A 15,260-nucleotide genomic window follows, 5' to 3' on the forward strand; every position below is an offset into this window, starting at 1 on the left:
GTGCCAGCTCAACCATACCTACCTAGGTAGGTACGTAGGTATTGTAGGAGAGACCAAGATATAGAAAAAAAGCAGTTTCCTAAGGCAAGAGGATAGCTCTGTAGTGACTAAAGGCCGCAATGTCTTGGGAGCTATGTATTTCGGCTAGAGGATACAATGATACTGTACAAGAAAAGTGTAGAATGCTCTTGCTAAGAGGAAACGCCTCATTGCTGTAGGAGCCTACATGTCCCGTAGCTCTCCAGTTTCGTCAACTGCTAGAGACCGGGATCTCCTCTTTCGCTCGAATGGCTTTGCTGGCCTGGCTGGCCTGACTGGCCGCGAAGGTCTCTCTAGTGGCCTTTTCCATTCCTTCTTCCACGACGGTCTTTCATCGCCTTGCTCGCTTTGCCCGTCTTCTTTCTGCAGATATCCATGCGGGTCGGCCTCTTCAGGTGACTCTCCACGCACTGCATTCGCCTGTCCACCCTTGAACACTACCCTCTGGATGAAGGCAGAGAGCCTGGCTCTCTCCTTCTCAAACGGACTCTTTGACTGCTCAGCAATAAGTTTCGAAAACAGTAGCTTATCGTATACGCCATGTACTTTCTTCAGAGCATCAATGGCGTCTTGTCTCGCTTCGCCCTTCAAGTACTGCGGGCCGCGACGCCCATAGTCCGTCTGTCCGGCACCGATGGTCAGTTGAAGACGAATGTTCTTCACGAGGGGGTCAAGTAGAGTGAGTGCATCGATGAAATCCGCGCCTGTAGCCAATGGAAACGAGATTGCAAGTCCAGCATACATGGTGACGGTCTTGGGATCTGCGTCTTCTAGGATCTTGGACATCATTTGCAAGATCTGACCTCCGTTTTTGAGCGAGTTGTGGTTGTTCTTGTCGCGGACGCATGTACTCATTGCGATTCTGAATGTACCAGGCGGGGGCTTGATACCCTTGTCCATCATGTCTTGTTGCAAGAGCTGCACTGCCGCACTAGAGGCACGATTCTGACGGAGATTGCGCAGACGCATGTTGAGGTTGTTCACATCAGCAGTGATCTTGTACGTCGTCGGGTCGGTCAAGAGGTCCCAGTATTCCTGCGCGGCCTTGTTCGCTACAATCTTCTGGCATGCTTCTTGGACCAAGGAAAGTGTGTTGTTGCCCGGTCGAACGTAGATGAGAGGATTTGATACTGCACTGCCGACGCCTTGAGGCGTCAGAGCAAGGAACTCGTCACCACGCGTTGGGGCGTTATCTGGAGAGAGATGATCGTCATCGATGCGGTATTGTTTCGGTACGTTTGGTGCTCGCACGCGTGGAAGGCCAGCATTTTGTCGCTCGACCGAGCCTAATCGAGGAACAAGTCGAGGTATGTCCATTGTCTGCTCCACTAATGAGAGCACGTCGTCCCAGTCTCGCGGTCGAGTGCCAATCAATAACAATCTTCCCATCGCACAGACGAGCTCTTCATCAATAGCCAGATCTGCACGTCGCCATCTCCCAACAATATCTTCCCACATGCGCCGCCCCTCCATAATGCCGCGCTCCTTCCTTGCCGCCGTCTCCTCCTCGCTCTCTCCTTTGGGCGCATCTATCAGCAGATTTTGCCGTATAGCGTTGAGTATGGTGATGTATGTGATGGCATTGGCTGCTGCTGGCCCGTTCTCTGGTATCTTCCCAGCCACACCCCATAAGGCATCCATATCTCCTGCTCTTGCACACACTCTCAGCGCAGCATTCGTGTGCATGATCGATGGCTCGACTCGGGAATTCGGTGCGAAGAGCGAGTGGTAAATGGAGAGGGCTTTGCTAAGAACGCCGGATGTATGCGCATTCCACGAGAGGCCTCTGAGAAGAATGGTGTACGTGTAGGAGTCTGGGAATTGAGCACGCTTCTTCATCTGCGACAAGTCAGCATTGCCCCTCATCTCTTCGCGTAGGCTATGCGTACATCGTTGTAGACCTTGATCGCATCATTGACCCTCTCTTTGGCCAGGTAGTGGTCAATGATGTGGTTCCAGCTGACAATGCACTGCATAGAGTGGCTCGCCATGCGCACCAACTGCAGCATCTCTTCCCCTCTGTCTTTCTTCAATTCATTTCTCACAAACGTCGCCAGCTCCAGCGGATCCTGCAAGTGACGCAGCTCTCTTTTCCTCCTGTTCCAATCGCTATCAGATATGGACGGGTCTCGCCGGCCGAGCCTTGCTAGGTTGGGTGTCTCGTCCTCTGGCTGACGTGCAGATGACTGTCGCAGCGCTGTAGTTTCTCTCCTCTTCCGGTTCGCCGCGAAGGCCGACTTTTTAAAGTGGTCCTCTCCATCCCGGTTGAATCCTCCTGTTTCGCGCGAAACTGTCAACCCCTCACTCTCCGCGTTGGCGACACTGTGGGAGGATAGCAGCCGTTGTTGGTTCGGGTGGAGGAGTGGATTTCCGCTACGACGGAGGCGGTGCGCATTGGCGGCCGGGACATCGAGCGCCTGTATGCATCGCCAAAGACAGGCACGGCAGTTCAGCATCAGGTCGAGAGAGCGGTTCGTTGTGTACAAATGGCGTGGGATGTTTTAGTCTGGAAAAGTTGCCCGCTCGGTAGCGCACGATCTCCGGGCCGAACACGTCAGCACGTGATGACCCGAGACCGGATGGCCCGAACCGAAGAGGAGCCTCATCTGTGTACTCGCGTGCTACTCAAGACGGCGTTAGCACATTAGCAGGCCTGTGCCGCTATGAACCGCGCCGCCTCCAGCACGTCCGCTCCGCACGCGAAGAAGCAACCCAGCCTAGGTCAGACTTCCCGCGCCCACTCTAGCAGCAAACCATGCCTACCGCCAACAAGGCTGAACCTACACTACGTGCCTCCGAGTCTCTGGAGCCGAATCAACGCTATATCGCGGGAGCCAGAGCCAGCCAGGCGCACCACCATCATAGGGCTTACTTCGATCCTTCCCGTCTAACCCCAGTGACCTAGCAAGCAAGCAAGCAAACTAACACTGCCACATAATGTTTGGCGTACGGCAGGGTCTGATGCTAGCGCAATACCGGCCATTGAGTACATATGCGTCTCGGCCTATGTTTTCGCTTTGTTTACTAACACTGCTGTAATCTAGCAATATCAAACACTCGTCGATATCATACACAAGTAATGCTCTTCCATTATCATCGGTGAGATGAACATGCACACCGAGCACCAGAGAATTTGCCCTTTCACGGCAGAGCCCGACGTGGTGGGATCAGGGTTCAAAAGGGCCATCATGAAGGTAAGCCTGGTAGTCGGCTGTTTAGGTGCTACAGGACCCGTACGTCTGGCATCTGTTGCAGGGAGAATTGCGTGATTAGTTCCGTGTGAGGCGATGGTGGCATTGTCTGGACGGGAATTTGCGCCGCTGTTGCTTGTGTCCTGTACGAGGGCAGACTGCTGTGCATGTGCTGCGTGTGAGGTGGTTGTTGTTGTTATGGGTGCTCAGAAGCGGTGCACAAGACAGATCCGTCTGCGGCCACCATTTACGACCTGAACGGTCTATCATGTGCATCTGCAACCCCACGGTTGGTAGGCTGGCATCCTCATTTGCCTTGTCGCGTTGTCTTACGAATAAAGATCCAACGGCGGCACAGCGCCAGTAGATGCACGCCCACATTCAGGACCCTCGTCCCCTCGTGGCATCGGGACCGAATCCTTCAGCCCAGGCTACTGCTGTGTAACATGTGCTACCCAGCCCTTGACACGTCCATGCCTTAACCAGCAGTAGTAGCACAGCGAGCGCATGCACATCATCCTGCTAGTTTCCGCCGTCAGTCATGGACTGGCGGCGCCGTTTATGTCTGCCACGCCAGCCAGCGCCTGCTACTCCCCTGGCTAGCTTGCAAGCCCGCTACCCCAGTGCCCTTTGCAACGGCGCGCCCAGAAAACAAACCAAGGGCCAGCGCTCGGAGCATCAGCGTAGTTTAATCGGACAATGGTCTGATTTGCCACTAGACGGCGATCGTGCAGATGCGTTTTTGCGAGATGCTAGCGTGTCGATGGTGATTCCTAGCCGGCTTCGCGTTGAATGGACGCATCTCGGTGTGCATAGTGTGTGGAAGTCGCTGCGATAATCATCGACGTCGCCCATGCTCAGCTTCTTTGTTGAATTGCTCATCCTGGCAATTTGCTGCAGAATTTTCTTTCCTTTGGCGCGGCGGTTTGCCGGTGAGAGACCCAGAAAGAGGCGTCATCACTCATGCGCTTTCGGATGACATTGCCCAACACGATCACCATCGGAATCTTTGACCCAGCGTGCCGCGACAGGAAACAGTCCATGCGCCACCGTTCTCCAAGATGGAGCTTGCTTTTTGTCTGTGGAGAAGAGTGTGTGGAAAATTTCGCCAGCCATTCATCGAATGCATCTCTCCTGCCTCCGGCGGACCGTTTGTCAGGGCGCGAACGCTCGCATGACCAAGCAAAAGTGATCTAAGGATTGCTTCGTGTAATCGTAATCGATGACACGGAGTAACAGGCCATACACCCCTCTCCTCTTATTCTCGGTAATATTGAACAGCGAACATGCACTCTCGCCGTCCTATCAGCGGTCACGGCGGCTGTCTCTCGTTACACAAAATCACCCACAGGCACACCTTACTGCACGCGAGACGACCACACGCATACACATCTCATCGACAAACCGAGCATCCTCTTGTGTCGCTATCTTCGCATGCAAGTGTCGAGTGCCATATCGGCATGCAATTAATATATTTTGACTATACAACTATCATGCAGCCATAATTCCTTGTGCCATTCCCGCCCACATTCCGCTCCTTCCCCATTCGATACTAAGGGTGTGCCTCAGAACTCAGTCGAACCCGGACGGTACTTTCCACTGACCCTGAATACGAGCCTGCCCTCGTCCTTGTGGGATGTGTGTTATGCGTCATCACCGGCGTAATACAACCTGCCTCCAACTATGTTGCGACGTGGCGATGTACAATCGATTGGCTGCTCGCGTTCAAATTATTCTACATGACACCCCTGCCCCGGGCGAATCAGCACGCAGGTCGGAGCCAGCAGAATAAGTTGTGTACTCGAGTGAGGTGACACTTAAGAAAATCGCGGTCAGTCCTTGAGAATTTGTGGTCTGATGCCTCGATGTAATTTGGATCCGAGACGGGAGGATGCTCGGGCAGTTCAGTGGTCTTGCAGTGTGCGTACGTGGCGGCAGGCATGCGAGTGATAGAGTGAGGAGCTGATCATCGCTGCGAGGGCATGGACATGCATGTGGTGCTAGAGCCTTGGAGTGTAGAGAAGCGAGGCACGTCCTGTAAGTCCCAACTGTCCACGGTGAGCCTTGAAACACGCACAGACGCTGAGATGTCTAATGTACGTCCGAGATAATCTGATCTGGCGACGAAGCCCCTTCGCATCGATCATGAACTGAACGAGACATCCAGACGGTCGGGCAAGTACGGCGACAGTGCAGTGCAAGGCACGACGTGATATAGACGTACACGGCAATATCTTGGTCGGGGAACGGTACGCTTCAGTCACAGCGTCATCTTACGGCACCCTCTGATTAGCTTCAAGCGGAACCGTCTGATCATGCGACTACACATCATGTGAAGCACACGATACCGGAGTTGGAGGCGGAAGCCGACGGGTGGTATCATGGTGACTCGGAGTCAACTTCACATTGGTTTGTTCCACGTTGCCTGTGCGAGGACACAAAAGCGGAAACAGAGGCTCCAATGATGCCCAGCGATTTGTCCAGAAAGATCACACGATAGGCGAAACATGATAGCAAATTAGTGATTGATGGAGAGTAATGGGTAGATTGTTTCTTGTTTCAAACGCCGTTTTGCATGCAATCGTTCTTGCCCCCAATGTGAGAAGGTCTGTCCTCGGGATTTTGGAATGCCTCTTGATGTGATAGAAGATGAGAGAAAAACCGACAACGCAACCTGCATAACGTGTGTTCGAACAGCTATCTTCATCGTCACTTTCGTGGTATCTCTTGACACATTGTAGCAATTGCCCGACATCGATCGTCAGACCGCTTTCAGACCGAGCATCGGTGCTGAAGTAACCTCCATGGTGAACACAACCAATTAGAAACATACAGCCACCACCAAATGGAAATGCAAGCACCGCCCTATAGAAAAAATGCTGAAACTGATGCATAGGCTCGCAACATATAGGCAAAGAACCACCGTAAAGAGAGTCGTCGAGACTCGCTTGCTCTGTGCGACGGAACAAGTGAGTGCGCTTTTGGTATACCTCGATCTTGACGACCATCATCGTCTTCAAACAGGTAATCGAGGGGGGTCGGCTTCTGGACTGGCAGGACGTTCCTAGTGGTTCTGCTGGTACATTTGCGGGTTTTGTCCGTAGGGCGACTGGGGGTAACTGCTATTGTTACTATTTGGACTGTTGTACGCATTGCTGTTGGGGGTGGCATACTGAGCCATGCCCTCAGGGAGACCTGGACTCTGCGTGCCGTACTGAGGAGCAGTGCTGTTGCCAGAGGCTGCAGGTTGGTACCCGATGGGGGGAAGTTGGGGATGTTGAGGAGGTTGACCAGGGACGCCGACCGCCTGTCGCATCTGTCCATAGACAGGTGCTTCAGGAGCGCCTCCTTCGTGGGCGCGCTGCTGCACGTCGGCGCGGTGTCGCTCTTCGTCGGCTTTGCGTGCAGCCTCCTCCTCCTTCTTCTTTGCTTTCCACTCCTTTCGGATTTCCTTGAACTCTGTAAGATTAAGTTAGCATCGTATATCAGAGGTGCTAAGACGCCAAGAGAATTAGGCATGGGTCGACAGCTATTAGCTTCCGTCATCAGAAGCTACCCAGTGCGGCGGGGACACGACCATTATGGCGCTGCGCCAGCACTATCCCGAGGGCCAACCTAGCGCACTAGTTTTGCAAGGGCCACAACTACAACAGCAATTGAGGTGCTATATAATGGAAAGAACATACCTTCAGGAGTGCGCTTTGCGCCGTGCGACTGCATCGTGACGTGCGCATTCAAATGGTTCAAAGTACCGTATGCTTTCTCGCAGCCATTCCATCCGCACTTGTACATGCGTTCAATTTCTTCGTATCGCCGACGTGGTCGCTTATGTTGTTGTGCGCCAGGAATGGGTACAAATGAGTATACTGTGGATAGCGGATGCCCGCCCTGGATATGCTGGTCAGTTTAAGGGTTCGACGACGTTGTGACAAACAAGCAGCGTGACAACAAGCGCATGCGACGCGAGCCGGCTAGTTGGTTGAGATGCGAGACTAGATCTACTTACAGTGGGTGGTCGCTGAACTGGAGAGACCATTGCAGGCGCAGGTGGCCCTGAAGTCGCAGGATGCCCGTAGTGCATACCTGGCTGAGGGTAGTGGCCTGCCCACTCAGGTCGCGAAGGGTACCCCATGGGAGTTTGGGGCTGCCCTGGATAATGCTGCATGTCGTGGTGAGGTGTGTAAGGCGAGTATTGCTGCTGGTGGCTTGCATATGTTGGGCTCGTCTGCGCGGCGATTGATGGATCTATAGGAACATCCGAGTCAGACTTGAGTTGTTGTGGTGATTGATGGCCATTTGCTTGACCATCTGGGAGAGGCATTGACGGACTCTGTTGTTGCGCCATACCACCGGGTGCTTGCCCTTGAGCGCCGGGTTGATACGAACGTTGAATGTAATCCGGAAACGACCCTGATCGAGCCGACGAAGGATTCAGGCTGTAGTCTGAATTTGGGGTGAGGTTGGAGGAACGAGGATCTGGTCCCGGGGGAGGGTATTGCGCAGCAGATGCTTGATCTGCAGAGGTTCCCTCAGAAGCTGATTCAGGAAAGGTTGGGTAGGGCGAGCTCAAACCTGACTGCGGGTAGTCTGCTTGCCGTGCGTCCATAGACTGTGTAGATTGGCGAGGTGTCGAGGGTAGCTAGGCTCTAAGCTGAGGTTGGATGGTTGGATGCGTGCGCCCACGAGGAGGGATGGCTGCAGAGATATGTCCGTCGCAAACCGTCTTCGGATGATTTGCCGCGGTCTGTGGAAGACAGGCAGCTAGAGCGTATAAAGACGTAGCCTCAGTCGAGCCAAGAGAAGCACAGCCAGAAAACCGGAGAAGCAATGTGGTCAGGCCGTGGGTAGCGTGGAAGTTAAACGCGGATGATTTGCAGACGGTGTGGTTTCCACGACGCCCAGGTGGAGGACAAGCAGTTCGGCAAATATGCACCGTCGAAAAGATAACGCACGGAAGGTGCAAGCTCGAGGACACCGGGGCAGGGGAGCAGGTTAGCGGGAAGAGATCTCTCGAATCGCGGAGCAGTTGGCGCGGTGCAGAGTGAAGTGCAACGCAAAGGTTACACAATCGGTGCTAGTGGTTGACGAGCTTGCGCTGCGGGTCTGCTGGGGCGAGAGTGAATTTGGAACACAGCTAGTGACAGCGCGACCTAAAGGCCTTTTAGACTGAGTGGCGCGCGACGTGGATTGGCCACCAATGGATCGGCCTGGAGGGACTGACGGCTTACCCAGCAAGCCTTAGCACACCAGATGAGGTAACGGACGGCCGTAGCGGCGAATACAGGGGGGCCAGCCTAGTCGGTAAAGCCGAGCCGTGACAATGGGAATGGTTACTGTTCTGGGTTGAGTGGCTAGGACAAGGTTGGGATGGCGCGAGCAGCAGAGTGTGGGACGCTGGGCTGCTCGAGGGTGGGCAGGAGGGGCGTGCGGGTCCGTGTAGAGGTGGCGCTAGTGACGAAGAAACCGGGTTGGGGTGGGCTTGTTCGCCGAGGGTGAAAGGGTGCGCACGCGGCCACAGAAAGGGCTGCGGTGGATGCGCGTCGCTGACTGGCTCCGCAGCCACTGATGGGGCAAGAAACACAGTCGGCCCGTTGGGAAATCGATGACTGAAGGTTTCGCTCAGACTCTGGTTCTCGCAGCACTCTTGATTCCCAGAAAGCTCAACTAGGCCGAGCGTGCCGGGCGATCGCCTCCTGGCCGGGCAGCGGGCTTCCGCGCAAGTCTACAGTCTCGAGGCAGCGCAGTCCCGGCACGAGAGCAGAGGTTGGTCGTCGGAAGCGCGCGCACCTGCTCCAGGGAAATGGACCGTCAAGGGTGGGCGATCTGGTGCCGTCTCTTACGGGCCCAAGTGACTCGCGGCGTGGCAGGACAGGCAAGACAGCTGGTGCGTATGGGCAGAAGCTGTGGGGTGCCTTAGTGACGAACGCGCCGGGAGAGCGGCGATCGCCTTGCTGGTGGCAGTTGCACGTGTAGCAGCGCTCGAGGCGTGCGACTTGGTGTGCCTGGGGTCGCGAGCTATCGCCGGTGACGGCAGCGTTAGAGCCAGGTACCGGTCGCGCTGGTGATGATGGATGAGCTGGGTGAGATTCGCGATGTAGGCTAGAGTGAGGGCTAACGCAGAAGCTGGTTAGACACCAGAGTGGCAGCCACTAGTGAGAAAAATAGTCCGACAGCACAGGCACGGGCCCTTTGGCGCTGACTAACGTGACGTACTGACCGCCCTTTGCACCCGTTTGCACGCTGCAGGCCTCAGCAGCCCCGGCAGGCAGCCTCGGCTTGTGCCCATGTCGTCGCCGCCGGGCGTGGCCTCGCGGTGCTGTCGCGAGACGTGCAAAGAAGAAGCGGCCATGTCTTGAGGCTGAAAGCTAGCTCGCCGCGCTAATGGCGGCATGGTACAGTCGCGCGAGGCCTAGTACCCAAACCACGTTAGGGGAGCCTCGAGCTCTACACTTCACACAACACCTTCGCAGCTGCTCTCTCTCCAGCATCACCGCCGCCGCCCATGAGTTCTGCCCACGACACCCTCACCACACGGCCGGGCAATTGCGGGCCTCGGCAAGAGCGGCCTGCAAAACGTCTGTCTGCATGCGAGTATTGGACACGGCACAGACCTCGAGGAGCGGCAATAATGCCCAATGCGTCAACGAGAGCGAAGCCCCAAGCGACGTCTCCATTGCGGTGTGTGAAGGTGAAAAGCAACTTGCCACGATTACCCGCCGCCGACTTTTCGGTCCGTGGCCGTCATCGCCGTCTCTCGTATGGCCTGCTGCGAAAATGACAGCTTTGCCATGCCTCTCGCAATCTTGTCGAGCATCGCATCGCGGGTCCAGCAATACACGCAGCCAATCCGTGGCTTCCCTCCATCCCGCCTTTTGGCTGACGGAGAGCTGACTTGTCCATCACGGATAATCGTCATCAACTGACACGGTTGCCCACACAAGCGATATCAGCCCGAGAGTTTATCCTCTCGCCGCGGCTGCCATGATAGGCACGGCTGCGCAGCTGTTTGAAGTGCCCCTCTACTCTCGCTCTTATTTCCGCTTTCGCAGCTTCAAATCTCAGCCCGTCAGTGCATCTGGGAGTGCGACCTTTTCCATGATGATGTTTGACCCTTGCCTTTCCGTCAGCAGACCCAAGATTGCTGCGTCTGCCCACGTTATCGGCTTGGCCTCGAGCGCACGAAAACGTCGGCTAGCACTCAATCTTGCTGCTGTCAGCTTGCGAAAAGTGGGCCCTGGCTCTTCGTGTATCTTTGCTTCTGCACGCTGCAGTGTGCGAGTCTCGGCAGCCGTGCAGCACTGTGGACTGCCGCCGTCCTCGTCATGTCCATCACATCGCATTGCATCAGCGACGTGGCCTACCGCCTCCCCACCACTCATCAAAAACAGGCGTGCACTCCTTGAACAACAATAGATATCTCCAAGATATGTCTAATTCAATCTTGTACGGTGTGTGCCTGATCCGGTTGTCCGCATCCGATGAGCCCTGGCCCCAGCCACCTCTCGCATGCCCACGGCACTCCCTGCAATCGTCCGCTCCGTGTGCTCGTCATCGATGGTGTCAATGTGATTGTTGTGGAGATGGCGGTTACAATGCGAATTGTTTCGTGCCCCCAATAGAATCTGAGCTGCTCGTCCACATTTGACGTGATTGGACATGCACAACCAAGACTGATCGGACCCAGGATCATACGAGCAGAAGCCGCTAACTATCGCACACACGCCGTCGAACGGGAGCGGGAGGTAATCTCGATCACAGCGCGAACACCACGCCGCGAGTAGACTATGTCAACTTCAGACTCTTGGTGCTTCTACCTCCTTACACAATGTTCTAGCGTGATAACTGCACCACAAGGCGTTTTCCAAGGTCATCCCCAGCACCACCGTCCAAGTGCACCAGCCGATGCCATTGCAACAGAACCAGGATTCGTAGTGTACAAAGACGACGGTGAGGACACTACATGCCGCTCAGTACTCAGCCGCTTGCAAGTGTGATAGAGGACGTATTCTTAGCCACGGCTAATGTCTGGCACTCCTCGTATCCAGGAACGCTCTCATCTGCTGGTGGAAGTTGGGCGAGCGGGTGACACTACAAGGGCGCCCCCTGCCCACAACACGAAGTGGGTCTGTGGCTGTTCCACGTCTTCGGTTGAATAGATCCGCCGCACTGCTCTCACGTGGCTGGAACACAACGGAGATGTCCAAGCCTGGTGAGCGATATTTTTTTCGGTCATGGCGGAGGTTGGCGAAAGCGCGAAGTCTACCCAAACCACAGGTCACAGTATGCGGGTACTATACTGGCCGACTTCAAGGCCGACCAGAAATCTTGGTAACTGTCAAACCAATGTCACTGCTGCATCTTGATGCACACACGCATCAGCTGCCCGTGTCCGAAAATCTTCGCATTTCTCGTTAACTGACACGCGGCATTGCGCGCAGCCCAGCGGGATACCTTCCGTCCATAAATTGAGGTAGCGGAGGCGACTCCCACATGCCACCTGCAGCGCTGTAGTCATGGGCCTGGATGCATGATACCCTTGTTACAGAAACCTTGGACCTTTGCAATTCTGCACAGTCTCTCCCCACTGCAACCCACCAGCAGTCCTGGGGTTGGCATCCATGAGCTTGCACTAGCCTGATCATCAGGTGATTCTCAGTCTCGCCAGGTGCTAAGGTAACATGGCGAAGTAGACAAGCGTGGTCATGGTGGTGAAATGCACACATGCACGTCAATAGCTAGGGCGTGTGTATGATGCTGTGTGCGACGTCGGTGCGAACTCCGGATCACGCTGCTCCTGGGGTCGCACAACGCCCTGTAGCGCCTTCCTTCTTCAGTAACCCGCGCTTTGGCAACTTCCTCACATCACAACTGTAAACATGTCCCCTAATCTCCACGATTCGCCTTGGCCTGCTCTGGACCACGTCCACTGTTCTTCGCCATGTTCCCTCGTCTGCAACATCGAAACCTTGGTCATGACATAGTTCTGCATTTCCCAACCCACTTTTGTTTGGAAGGCCCATACTAAACCATTGCCCGTATTACCCGACACACCATCTACGGCATTGACAACGGCCATGCGCATGCCAGCACTCCGGTTTCTGCGGATTCATGGCCCACCCCGTTTGGTAATGTAGGTGCACCCGAATCACGATCTTCCTTGACAAATAATGCTTCTTTAACAACCCTACTTAGCTGCCCGCGGGAGCTGCGCCCAGAGCGACCGAAGAATGGCCGACGTTGGAGCCCGCAGATCGTCTCTGCCTCCTTGTCTCGATACGACATGGCGTGAGCTTGGTCTGCTGGCTGTGCCTCATCCCAGTCGTCACCTGCATTTGCTCCAGGTCTCTCTTCCTCGTCTGTTCTTTCCCTACCTCCTCCGTCCATGACTACGATGCGTTAGCGGATCTGAGCGCTGCCTCGAACGGACATCTTCACTGTTCAACTGTTCCGACTTTCTCCACATTCCGCTCTTTGCAAATCTTCCCGACCCTGAGTCAAGAAAGGCATCCGACACACTTTGTGGGAGCACTGTGTCCGATGGCCAGGCCACAGGGTCGGTCCTTTCCAACCCATGAAAACGCAGTCATGAGGTGCATGTCTGTCGGCATCTACCCGCTACAAGTTGGCGCGAAGGTTTCTGACGACTGTCCCCAGCCCCCCGTACTTGGAACACGTCGAGTCCCCGTCGAAAATCGATAAAGCTTGTTGTGTGTTAGTTTACAAATGTGCACGATGAAACGGAGTCTAAAGCTGGGCCGCCAATTCGCCGGGCAATAGCGCGATCTAGTTCCAAGATGCGGTTTTCTGGTTCAGCACAAGGCTCATGCGTTCCAGTACGTAGTTAGTGGCCGGCGACCTGTCACCCAATGCCCGAACTACAGTTCGTGCAAATGGCTCTTGCATGGAAGAACACGAAAGCGGGCTGCGTCATGGTGCTTTGGCTTTGTTGAGCCACATCTTCCCTGCTATTGGTGTTGCCATCATAGCAGCAACCGTCTCTTGCGGCGCTTGAGTCTTGGTTTTGGTGGTAAGGATGCCCAGCCTTTACTCCCTATGGCCTTGCTGATCTTCATGGGCCTCGATTGTGCGGAGTTCAGACGAAAGGATCAGCCATAAGACACATTCCAGATCTGGTGAACCTCGGGACAGTCCTACCTTGCGGTAATTATTGCAGGGCACATCCACAGCAATCTCGAACAATCCAACGAAACCCTCAATGGACATCGCCGTGCTCGCCTCGCCTCGGGACGGTCATCTGCAGTCGGGCTACCTTCCATGGGTAGCTGTTTCCGCGGAAAACCTGGAAGTCTTGTCACCAATGTGACGATGATGATGATGTCCATACCCGGCTGCACCGGGAGACACCTGCTGGGCGGAAACGTGTTAGTCAGATTGCTTTCTTGGCGTTGTAACATCTGGAGAGTGACGCCCCAATGTCAGACAGCGAGTAATTTGCTGCACCCTGACGTTGCAATCGATCCCGCTACTGCACGACACCGTAACTAGACCGCGATTCACAGTCAGACGTGGGGCATGGGCAACAGCTTCTCAAGATTTGCTTTCGCTTTCATGGATCATATCGATCACCTAGAAAGGCGTCTACACTTGTAGTCCGTCTGTTGCGTTCCTCCCGCACGAGCGGATCATCCGCTCCTTGAACACGATCGCGTCTTGCGCCATCGCAGCGATCATTGTCCGGTCAGCAGCCGCTCCCCGCTATCATCTTCATGCGCAATCTGCCTCGCAGCGATCCTGGCTTTTGCTCTGTCTCGGCTCTATTCTTTACAGCGTCTACTACTTGTGGTGCCACTAGGCAAGGTGTTATAAACCAGTCCATACATACGCTTTACATGGCGAGATCGAAATCACTCAAGTGCCCTGTTTATTCCTTCCTCCCCTGGCCCAAGGTACAAGCATGAATAGATGTATCGTGATATCATGTACCGACACGGTTGCCTAGGTAGTGCGGATCCAGTCCTTAGGTGGTCATCATCCGGGACGCCCCGGGAAGGCGTCTATCCTACGGCGAAGAAGCACCGAGTGTTCCATCCTCCTTTCATCCACCTGAGCGTTTCCATATTAGTTCTATATTATCTCTCGATAGTACTACCGTGGTCTCTCTTACCAAGCGACTAGTTCGGTCGATATAAGTGTTGGGCAGCTCGATCCGACTAATATGCTCACGTACGTATACGCGTACTCATCATTCTTTGTCTCACTGTGTTCACGCTTCTCAGAAGATTCCGTCGTGTATGCGCTTCAAAATTCTCATAGCCATACTTACTGTACAATCGATGCTTCCTGTTGGATAGTGCGTGCGACCCGGATCAAAGTTCGCATGCGTCGCTGGAAGCCCAGGAATATTCATCATCAACGCCTTCCTGTGGGCGTCTAAGGAAGTGAGTCTGCCCATGGGTGTCCAAAATGTTGTACTTCCAGAAACCTTGTATAATCGTCAGCGTGAGTGGGTGCGTGGTTATGCCTAAGACCCTGCATACATGTGAGTTTATGATGCAGACAGTGGCACCTCCCAGCCTCCTCAAGGTTCATGGCCAGTTGAGGCTATCCTTTCCATTCGATATATTTATTTCGGTATTCATGAGCGCTCAAGCAAGACATGTTGTTCTAACCTTCACCCTCTGACCACAAGGTCATGTGTTGGATGTCGATGTTCTGGTACCTCAGTCATGTTTTCTCGCTACCACTTTATTATGTTTTGCTCACCAAACGAACAGCAGTCCTTACTTCTACATCTTGAAACCCGACACATGAAACCAGAAACTTTTTGTAGTCCCACAGTAAAGTGATGCGTACCAGAGACCGACAACTAATGAGTAGAGGTATCAGGCAGTCGCAGTGGGGCTGGGGCCATGTTGAGGCTCTGCATGGCTTTTGGCGATCCCCTATCCGAAGGTAACCCCGAGCCGAAGATAATGACCAGTGTCCCAAGGGAATAGTGAGGAGTATGCATGAATTTCAGTGTGGACTTCATCTTCCCCGCAGCAACTGCCGCGTAATGAGCGCAGTCAA

The 15,260-nt window shown here is 54.5% G+C and overlaps 2 protein-coding genes across 2 annotated transcripts; both read right to left on the reverse strand.

The window, feature by feature from the left end:
• Window positions 1-29: 29 nt before the first annotated feature.
• BKA58DRAFT_337281 (uncharacterized protein) lies at window positions 30-2,547 on the reverse strand. Its single transcript, XM_046168269.1, has 2 exons — window positions 1,929-2,547; window positions 30-1,878 (listed from the first exon to the last, which is right to left on the reverse strand). The coding sequence occupies exons 1-2, from the start codon at window positions 2,493-2,495 to the stop codon at window positions 223-225; spliced, it is 2,223 nt and encodes a 740-aa protein (XP_046026521.1). The 5' UTR covers window positions 2,496-2,547; the 3' UTR covers window positions 30-222.
• Window positions 2,548-6,139: 3,592 nt separating this feature from the next.
• Window positions 6,140-8,145, reverse strand: BKA58DRAFT_156834 (transcriptional regulator). Its single transcript, XM_046164883.1, has 3 exons — window positions 7,237-8,145; window positions 6,917-7,118; window positions 6,140-6,689 (listed from the first exon to the last, which is right to left on the reverse strand). Exons 1-3 carry the CDS (start codon window positions 7,834-7,836, stop codon window positions 6,295-6,297), a joined length of 1,197 nt encoding a protein of 398 aa, XP_046026522.1. The 5' UTR covers window positions 7,837-8,145; the 3' UTR covers window positions 6,140-6,294.
• Window positions 8,146-15,260: the final 7,115 nt, after the last annotated feature.

Source organism: Alternaria rosae, assembly GCF_020736505.1.
Source record: "Alternaria rosae strain MPI-PUGE-AT-0040 chromosome Unknown BKA58scaffold_4, whole genome shotgun sequence".
Classification (NCBI taxonomy): Eukaryota; Fungi; Ascomycota; class Dothideomycetes; order Pleosporales; family Pleosporaceae; genus Alternaria; species Alternaria rosae.